The following is a 10,321-nucleotide window of genomic DNA, read 5'->3' on the forward strand; positions in this document are numbered from 1 at the left end:
TTGTGAGAGGGGTTTATATATGTTTGGAGTTGAAAGAGATTGAATGTGTTTAAAAGAAAGGGATCAGAACTTTAGAGCATAGAAAGATAGTTGAGAAAGAGAGGAAGAAAAAGAAAGAATGTTCAAAGAAAGGAATGAAGTATGAATGCTGGTGACTTCCTTCCTAGGTTTCCTCTACTAAAGTTTTATGCTCAAGAAATGCACCTACTTTATCTACATATCTTAGGCTTGATTTGTTTTTATTAAGATTCAGACATCTGAATCTCAATAATTAAGATGTTGTCTCTAAATCTTAAAATTGTATGATTAAGACTGTTTGTGTTTCAATATCTAAATATACAAAGTTTTTTATTTGTATGTATGATAAAAATACAATTCAAATAAAAAATTAATTATATATTAGAAAAATATGTAATTTAATACAAGAAAATTATTACTATTTGATTGAGAAAAGAGACATTTATGTTTTTTAGTGATAGCGGAGATGATTTGTAATGGTGGTTGTCGTGACAATAATGATGTAAGTGATTAGTAATACTGGTGGTGATAGTTGTGATGGTTGGTATTGTAGTGACTGTTATGATGGTGGTGATTGATAGTGTGGTGGTGGTGGTGGTGATGTGAAGTTGGTTGATGTTAGTAGTTGGAGGTGTTGATTGTGATGACTGAAAAATGAATGTATGATGGTTGACGATGTGTAGGTGCTATTTGGAGACGTTGTTAGTTGTGATGGTGGAGATGGTTGTTAGTATAGATAAATTATAGCGATGGTCGTGGTTGAAGTGGTGGTAGAGGTGGCGATACTAGTGAAAATGGTGGTGGTGGCGGTCGAAGAGTGTGTGGAGGTTGATGATATATTAGTGGTAGTTAGTGATAGTGCTAGTTGTGATAGATAAGTTGGTCGGTAGTAGGGATTGACCGGTAGTGGTTGATGATGGTGGTGCCGTTGGCGGCCGTGATGGAGATGAATATAGTTAGAATAATGGAGGTAGTAGGTGTGGTAGCGGTTGACAATAGTGGTTGGTAGCGATATTTGTTGTCAATGGTGGTTGTGATGGTGGAGATGGTTAGTGATTGACGATGGTGGGTGGTGGTTGACCAGTGACAGAGGTGGTTAGTGGTGGTGACTGGTGATTATGGATAGAGTGGTGGTGAAAATTATCTAACACAAAAATATCTCTTAATGATGTTAAGACTAGGTTTTAAATTAAATGATTAAGACTAATTCAGATTTATTAGGAGCTAAAATTTTTAAAAAATAAATGCAACTAATAGTTTTAAGTTTGAACCATCCATATCCAGTTTGAGTCTCTCATTGAATTTGAATTTATCAATATGTATTCGAAATAAACATGTCTTCTTTACGTTTTTTATTTCTTTTCTATATATTAGAAAATGGAGATTCCACATGTTAGCTTGTGGCTATTAACTAAAAATTTAAGGATAATAAAGTCATTTAATTTTTTTTTTTATATGATTAACTTTCTTAAAAAAATTGTCTTTTTTAGCACTGTTTTTAACAATTCATGCCTTAGGAAAAAGTCTACTTTTTTCAATTTAGTCATAGAATATGTCATATGATGGATCCCACTTACCTTTTCAATTTGCCATAAAAGACATAAGTTGTGGTCCTTAGTCATTTCTTCATATTTTTCTCATTTAATTTGTTTAGGTTTATATTAAATTATTTAAATTTAATATATTTCAGTAATATATAAGATGATAATTCATATAAATTAATTATAATTAAATATATAAATCAAATAAATTTAATTTTTATTGACTCTTATAGAAAACATATTTTTCCGTTTTAGTTATTTATTTTAATAAATTAAGTAAGATTTATTATTTTCGTCTAATATTATCATTACTAGATAGTGATGGCCCGTGCTAGCGTTGGAGCATTTTTGTTAGCTAAACGCATAAATTATTTACATATAGATATTATATGACTGAAAAATGTTATAAACGTTTATATTAGCGATTGTATTATTTACATCGTCTTTGCAGCTTCTTAACAACATTGTCTAATGATTAAATTGTACCCAAAAGCTAAGTTCCGCAGACTCTTAACTTGTGATATCACACCCATGTCGGATTCTTTAAAAATACTCAAAAATAGAATGATCAAATAGATGAACAGCCAACGAAAGACTGATTGTGTTCTTGAAAGAAAAAAGTTGAAATTATTCATAATAAAACAGTAAATATTTTAAGTCAAACCTGATGTTTTAGCAAAAGTGACTTGACCATTTTTAAAAAGTAGTCAACAAAAATGGACGCTATTGACATCTGCAATAGTCAAATTAGTGATAACTTAGTAATTTCCTGGCAAAAGAGTGGTGTCAATCATATTGCAAAAGATATTTCACTGACAACAAAATCAAGAAATAATAGTTTGTCTGATCACTTAAAACTCCTCAACTCCTATCATGCTCGTACACTCGATAAAAAAAACTTTACGTACAACCGGTGTTGTCCTATGTCCTCGTGCGATATTGCTCGAAAAGAGATTCACGTAGAGACTACTATTATCTGAGAATCTCCTTCTATTTCTTCTAGGCAATTTGAACTACCACATCATTTTTCATTACTACTATATATCAATTTGAACATGTGGAATTATTCAAAAATGTGGTGCAATTTCTCCAATTGCTTTTTTAGCTCCAAGAGAAAATATTTTGTTTCCATCCTAAACTATATACGAAATTGCTGAGATACACTCGAACTTTAGGCGGGTCCTATTATCCCGGACTAATTAAAATTATATTTTTGGCAACCTTAGTGCCTACATGGACCTTCAGTGTGTTGATTCACTGATGTGCCACGTAGACACTAAGGTTGTCAAAAATATGATTTTAACTAGTCCAGGGGATAATAAGACCTTCTATCGTTTGGGTATATCTTAGCAATTTCGTGTATAATTCAGGATGGAAACACAACATATACTCCGACTCCAATTAACATTCAACATTCACAATAGGATATTGAGTGTGCATACAAAATTAGGCAGGTTCTAACACTTTAAAGTCTTTTGATCCCTATCCTCCAAGACTCCAATTAGTGAAATATATATTGTTATTAATGTTGATTTTGATGCTTTTCTTATTAATTGTCATGTATTTTTCACTGTCTTTATTCTTTTCATAACTATTCTGATTTACAGCAATGGAGGCGAGGGTCATTCGTAAACAACATCTTTATTTTCACAAGATATAGATAAGATCTGTGTACATTTTAACGCAAATCTTACTCGTGAAATTCATAGGTATGTTGTTGTTATAATATTATTTATTTTAAGTTCATACATGTAAACCTTAAGAAGTGAATTTCCATTTTCATGAAACCATTGTGGATGGTTATATTTTGCCCATGAATTTATTTTTTCACAAATTAACCAAAAGAATGACAGTCCAGTGGACTAAGCTTCCGTTATGCATGTCCAAGATCATGAAGAGTCGAACCACATTGAATCTGTCGCACGCAATCTTTCCTTCGCATTTCAGTGTGAAGTTACATTGTTTCTGCAACTTGAATCTATATGACCTCATGGTTACATGAAAACAACTATTTAACGTTGTGCCAAGGCTCCCCTCAGATAATACAACACAAGCGCGCAACTACTAAAAGTCAAGGGGCGGACCTACAGCCAAACTTTTGGAGCTCCGACACCCATTAAATTCGACGCAGATTAAGTATAATTATATAAAAAATGTATAACATCTGGTATAAGATTTATAAAAGCACCCAGTAAGCCAAGACGATAGCTAAATGCTTTAGTTTCCAGGCAGAACCTTAAAGGTTTGGACCTTCAGTATACCCACGAACCCTAAATCCTTAATCCGCCACTGAATCTAAAACATTATTGATCAAGACAAGATCCACATGAAGTATGTCGACCAAAGAGTTAGAGCAACTGATGCCACAGCATAATTCCAAAACATGATAACAGAACATTCAGTCTCACCAATTTCAAACAACTGTGTGATAGTACCTGCAAATAAGATGGCATATGTTAGTCACTTCATTCCATCAATCTCAAAGTTTTTGGAGGATCTGACACACATCAGGCAATATTTTTGACGAGTTTGGGTGACATAGTTTATAAGTTAATGGTCAAAAACATTTGAAGTATCGTATTTTCGTGAGTTTCATACCTAAACTATCAGATGTTTCGTGTTTCCTACCTGAACTATTACCAGATACCCATTAAAAACATATCTCGAAGCCGACTAGACCAAGTGTTTGAATACAATCGTCAAAATGTGTCTGACAACTTAGTTTGTCCATAAAATTTCGTCCAGCTGATTCATTAATTTCAAGGTGTGTTTTGATAAATAATTAGTGATAGTTCAGGTGGGGGATGTAAACACCTTATAGTTCAGGTAGGAAAATCTCAAAAAGTGATGATTCCAGTGTGATTTTTTTTTTTTTTAAAAAAGAAATTTCCAATTAATTCCTTTAATTAGCATATTTTTGTGAGTTTCATATCTGAACTAAAGGTGCGTTTCTTACTTGAACTATCACCAACTTTTTATGAAAACATACCTCAAGGATGACAGGATCAAATGTTTGAATACAATTGCCAAAACGCACGTGACAACTTAATTTGTCCATAAAATTTTGTCCACATGGCAGTTGACTTATTAATTTTGAAGTGTGTATTGATAAATAGTTGGTGATAATCCAGGTGGGAGACGCAAACACCTAATAGTTAAGGTAGGAAAGTCGCAAAAAACTTGAGAACAATGAGGGAAATCACAAGTGAACTTTACCTATGGCCATTGCAGGTGGAACTGCATATTGAAGCAGAATAACAAAGTGATACAAAGGATCTGATCCCACCATGCCTAGATTCTTTGCAACTGTGATAACAGCAACACCAACAACAGGCAAGACAACGAATCGAACAACAATGATCCCGAAAAGTAGCCAAATGCCAACTCCTGATCTCTTGAAACCTGAACAAGTACATATATAAAGTAGTTGAATTAATGATAGTACAGAAAATGCATGTGATGAGGAGGGGCACGGATGCTCCGCATGGAGGTGCGAGAGGCTGGCTACGGATGGTTTTAGGTGTGGTAGAAGTAGGCTGAAGAAATATTGGAGGGAGGTGATTAGGTATGACATGGAGCGGTTACAGCTTACAAAGGACATGACCTTTGATAGAAAGGTGTGGGGGACGCGAATTAGGGTAGAGGGTTAGTGAGTATGGACTACGTACACTTTACCGTCCGCAGACCCCACTTTGTGGGAATACACCGGGTATGTTGTTGCTGTTACAGAAAATGCAGAGGATTTTGACTGATATGCAGTTGTATAAGATACTAAGTTTGATATACGACTTACCTCTTAGAAGATTTGCACCCATTATAATGGTCATGGATGGAATTGCTGCTTCCCTGCAATAGATAAAATCACATATATAAACAACGCGCCGCTTTAAAATCTCACCCCTTAGGGTGCGGCTTTTCCTTGGACCCTCTATGAACGCAGAATACCTCTTGCACCGGGTTCAGGGTCACAAGGTTTGGTGGTCCGAAATTGACTCGGCTTCACCAAAGGTATGAGGATTTAGGTAACAAATACAATATCCTCCTACAAGTAATTCAAGTGGCATTATGAAAAATATTTGCAATGAGGAATCATACCCTAGGAGAACAACGGAACTCTCAACGAAACGAAGTGGAGCACCAGCACCAACCATGACATTTTGGATGGGAGATATTGAAGCAACGATAATGCCAACAACCTAGAAGAGACGATAAGCCACATGAAAACAAAGAATTAAACAAGCATTGCATCCATGAACGAACCTTATTGGTACAACATTGTAATAAGCAGTTAAGTACCATTGCCATACCGTTGCAATTGTAGGCGGTCTGAAGAGAACACTCAGGTCGATATTTTCCACCAACAACTTCACCTTCTTCTCAATGATCGTAGATACCGAGACCTGTTATTCGGAGTTGTGAACTGTTTGTATTTGATCTTTTGAAGACATCAAACTTAAAAAGAAATAAATGCGAACAATCATAGTGCACGAGAAAGTACTTCTTGAGCAACAACGATCACTACTGACGTCTACTTTTAGATTATAAAGTGAGAAAAGAGTAGAAAATACCTTGGCTTCATCGATGGGTCCTTGGTAAACAAGTTCATCATCTTTCGAGTTACTACTTGGTAGCAGTGCTCGTGTAGTACTATCCAAGGCTCGTTTTGATGTTTCACCGTGCTTAGTTTCTCTTAATCTGGAATAGGCTGAGACATCTCCGTCATCCCTCTTTCCATATGCGCATATGATATTATATACATACGACCAGACACCAATAGCTCCTATCTGAAAACAGGACAATAAAACCAAGCTGAAGTGTCGTCATATCAAATACGAAACTGCTTATGTTTTACCACACGTAAAGAATAACTCGTATTCATTACCCCCATGGAGAGCGATACATAACCCATTCCATTTGTCGTACACGTAGATGAATCTCCAAACGGATTGTTTTTCTCGGCACAAATGGCTGGGATTATAATGACTGGCAAGTTTCCCATGTTTCCTGTCATGATCATTTTTCAGAAACTCGTTAGTATGAATAAGGACTTCATTAAAAACCTCGAAAGTTCAAGGAAAAATCCAATAAAGAATGTTACAAAATATATACTAGTATATTCAATTTGTTGGCCTGAAAAGCTAATCGGTTTCATCTTAGTTTACCTGAACTCTTAAGTCGATATCATTGAGTAGCGAAGAAACTATGTAATAAACAGTTTGTGTTTATGGTACAGAGCTAAGCATTTCCAAATATCAAAAAGTTATAGCAAAGGAAAGAACAAATGCTGTTTATCTACCTCCCGCGCAACAACCAATAACAAGGCCGTGCAAATGCTGAGGCGTTCTAGTGATTTTGACAAGTATCCACCCGAGAGCTGAGCCAACAAGAAAGGTAATAAGAACACTCACTGGAACGAACCACCTGTACTTGAAACAAACGCACCAGAAACACCGAGAAATGTTGAAAACTAAGGAAAATGTAAAATGCATTTTAAGGAAAGGGCAGGTACAAGAATGGACCTACAAAGAAAATATGCCGGTTGCTGCACTTGAACTGATGAGACCGCTAGCACAAAGTGCTGGAAAGAAGACGTAGAATACAAGCTGCTCAAATTAAAAACATAAGACCCTCTTTAGTCGTTGCAAGGTTGGTTAAATATTTATTTATAATGGAAGATAAGACGACTTATAGATAATCATGCTTAAATGTTGCTCTGACTTTTCAAAAATATCGAGGGGCATGTGTCGGATCCTCCAAAAGTAGTGCCTTTTTAGAGGATTTGACATAGTCGGCAACATTTTTAGAGAGTCCGAGTAACATAGCTTATAGCAGACTACCAAGAAAACCTTGCACCGTCCACACGAGAAATCCTAGTACTGATCTACTGACGCCTAGTTTAGAAAGAGGGGATTTCACTTGACGACATTTTACAGCGGAGGTAGTCATAGCAATCGACTAATTATTTGTAACAAAGCGACATAATGGATCTGATCCTACCATGTCGAGATTTTAGCAGACCACAATAACAGCAACGCCTATGACGGAAGAGAATGTAACATTTTGATATCAGCCAGTACGATAGACAAGCTACTTTCTTATTCTAGGACTGGATCGGAAGATCCTCTATCTATTAGCAAGTGGCTGAACGCCCCTCTCTAGATAAGAAAGCAGAACGCGCCATCACCTGATTCCAGTCGATGAATCTTGCAATGAGATATGTCCTACAATAAACCAATAAACAAAGCAAACTAGGCGGTTCAATCAAAATGAATTCTTGTTTTTGAATGGATGCATAGGCTATCGATGCAAGTGTGAAGGACACTATGTTCAATGCAATATACCCCCTTCGAAAATTCGCAGCAACAATCTATAAGTTACCTTTGAATTGGATAAGAATATAGTTTTAAACAGTGTCATCTCAACTTACATTGTTCAAATGGTGCCGTCCTTCTGCAGTCAAAATACTCACACGATCTAAGGCAAGAAATAAGCCAACAATTGCAATCAACAGCGTTTTCAGAACAGGAATTAATGCCAGCATAAACAATTCTTGAATGTTCATAGTAAAATATTCTTCTACAGCCTCAGAAATGTCCTCCTGCAAGTCGATATACATCAAAAAAGAGTAGGCATTAAAGTAATTTACGATTGCATACATGTCTTCCAGATAAGTAGAAACTATTATAAATTCTAAAAAACAGCTTAAACTTTTAGATGAGATGATGACGCAATTTAATAGGACTCCCCGCAAAAACAAAGATCATAAATCCTGCACCTAATGGTGGAGGTAGAGCATTTCTTACAGGTTCAGATGAACACAATAGCTTTTCTTAGATCTTGGGTTTAAATAAGGATATAGATGAAATGTGTATAAATATTCAATCGTGCACTTAGCAACTGAAACGAATTATGAATTCGGTTGCAATTCAGAACCCATAAACTTCAAATTCTCTAAAATTAACTGCATAATTCTCCTTACTTTCAATCCTATATCTTAAATTTGCCTCCTTAATGGGGGCGGATCCACTCTTGGAGTATGAGGTTCATATAAATTCAGTATTTTTCCGGCGGAACATAAATTTATGAGTAAGAACTCGACAAGATTATAACTTTAAAATCATAACGAATAAAATTAATGCTAAGATCAAGTATATAACACAAATAATTAAATGGAAAGAGTAAAGCATCTAGCACCCCCTTGAACTATGACCAAATTTGCTACAATACGCTCCAACTTCACGAGAGTTCTATTACCCCCGAACTGAATATCAGCGTATTTTTGTCATTTTTTTTTAGCTGATATGACACCTTTTGTCAACCTTTTTAGCTGACGTGGACCCGATTTTATGTAATAAAGGTGTCATGTCAGCATAAAAGGGTGACAAAAATATGTTAAAATTGAGTTTCAGGGGTAATAGGACCCTGTGAATTTGAAGTGTATCGTAGCAACTTTGGCCATAGTTCGATGAAGTATTGGAATCTTATCTCAAATGAAAAAGAACTTTTTTCCCACAATCAATCAATCAACTACGCGTCAATTACAAACTATTCTAACTAGTATAAATTATATGGATCCTCTATATATATTTATTCAATCATATATATCTTCTTGACGATCCAAATAAACTAAAATCAAGAATTCAGACTTCTTTTGGACTACAAAAGCAATCTAAGCATATGATGGAATTACAGAGACGAAGCCAGAATTTGAAGTTTATGGATTCGTGATTCTATTCATTTAAAGTTATTGAGTTCTAAATTATATTAATTCAACAAAGTCAAATACAGAATTTGGATCAAAACTACTGAGTTCAACCGAATCCATATATAACTAAAAAGCTAGCTCCGCCCCTCATGAAATAAACACACAAAAATAAATAAATAAATTTGGAGGAATGTGAAGTAACTTACAAAATTAAATTTGCTTCCCGCCAAATCTTTAACTTCCCAAATTTGGTTATAACAGTAATTCAAGAACTAATTTTATGAGACTTATTTCAGATTTATAGTATATATGACTCTGGATAGTTTCAGTAAATTACACAAAGACCCCTCAATTTATCCATTTCCAACATATTCGCCCCGATATTTTCTTTTTGTTAGTAGAATAAGGGATCGTTTGGTACACCAGATAAGGAAAATAGTCCAGCGGTGAATTTGGAATTCACTTTTTAATATATTCGAAATGAGGTATTAACCAATAAACATAGGGGTAGTCCAGTACATTAAAACTCTCGCTATGTGCGGAGTGCGGGAAAGGACAGGACCACAAGGATCTAATTATACGCAACTTCACCTTATTTTCGCGGGGGACTGTTTTCACGGCTTAAATGTAAGACCTCCCGGTCACACGACAACAACTTCATTAGTTACCCCGAAGCTCTCATTTTGAGGTATTAACTAATCCTGAGACTAGTCCCACCATTTTTACTAAAATATTGGGATTACTATTCCTTATGAAGGACGAATAAAATAGTCTATTAAGATATCGCCACTTATCCTATCCAGCATATCAAATGACCCTTAAGTATGTAAGGACTATGGAGTTCCATACATAAATAATGATTAGAAACATACTTAAACTATCATTTTTTTACGAATTTCGTACCTCAACTGTCTATTTCCTTTACTTGTATTACATGAACTATATATCACCATACGCATTCAAAGTTCAAACGCACCTCAACTATCAATTATTTGCTTTTTCTGCTTGAAAAATAGTTAGAAAAAGAGAGCAAATGATAGTTAAAATGTGTTTAATA

General features: G+C 35.1%; 1 protein-coding gene across 2 annotated transcripts; it reads right to left on the reverse strand.

Moving 5' to 3' along the window:
- Window positions 1-3,475: 3,475 nt before the first annotated feature.
- LOC107868272 (protein PIN-LIKES 3) lies at window positions 3,476-9,591 on the reverse strand. 2 transcript variants are annotated; one of them, XM_047410733.1, is made up of 11 exons: window positions 9,471-9,591; window positions 7,987-8,157; window positions 7,083-7,162; window positions 6,856-6,980; window positions 6,442-6,563; window positions 6,128-6,343; window positions 5,867-5,959; window positions 5,655-5,755; window positions 5,353-5,405; window positions 4,776-4,961; window positions 3,476-3,994 (listed from the first exon to the last, which is right to left on the reverse strand). In XM_047410733.1, the coding sequence occupies exons 2-11, from the start codon at window positions 8,119-8,121 to the stop codon at window positions 3,870-3,872; spliced, it is 1,236 nt and encodes a 411-aa protein (XP_047266689.1). In that variant the 5' UTR covers window positions 8,122-8,157; window positions 9,471-9,591; the 3' UTR covers window positions 3,476-3,869. The 2 variants fall into 2 exon arrangements, with proteins under 2 accessions (XP_047266689.1, XP_016570409.1); XM_016714923.2 differs by lacking the exon at window positions 9,471-9,591 and adding an exon at window positions 7,744-7,780 and having other exon boundaries at window positions 7,987-8,129.
- Window positions 9,592-10,321: the final 730 nt, after the last annotated feature.

Source organism: Capsicum annuum, chromosome 4 (assembly GCF_002878395.1).
Source record: "Capsicum annuum cultivar UCD-10X-F1 chromosome 4, UCD10Xv1.1, whole genome shotgun sequence".
Lineage (NCBI taxonomy): Eukaryota > Viridiplantae > Streptophyta > Magnoliopsida > Solanales > Solanaceae > Capsicum > Capsicum annuum.

Excerpts from the sequence above, each read along its gene's own strand:
- LOC107868272 (XM_047410733.1), bottom strand. The coding sequence starts at position 8,121 with ATGAACATTCAAGAATTGTTTATGCTGGCATTAATTCCTGTTCTGAAA. Across the intron at positions 7,163-7,986 it reads GACGGCACCATTTGAACAAT|CTTGTATTCTACGTCTTCTT; the intron begins GTAAGTTGAGAT and ends TAATTTGAGCAG. Across the intron at positions 6,564-6,855 it reads TATTGGTTGTTGCGCGGGAG|GAAACATGGGAAACTTGCCA; the intron begins GTAGATAAACAG and ends TGATCATGACAG.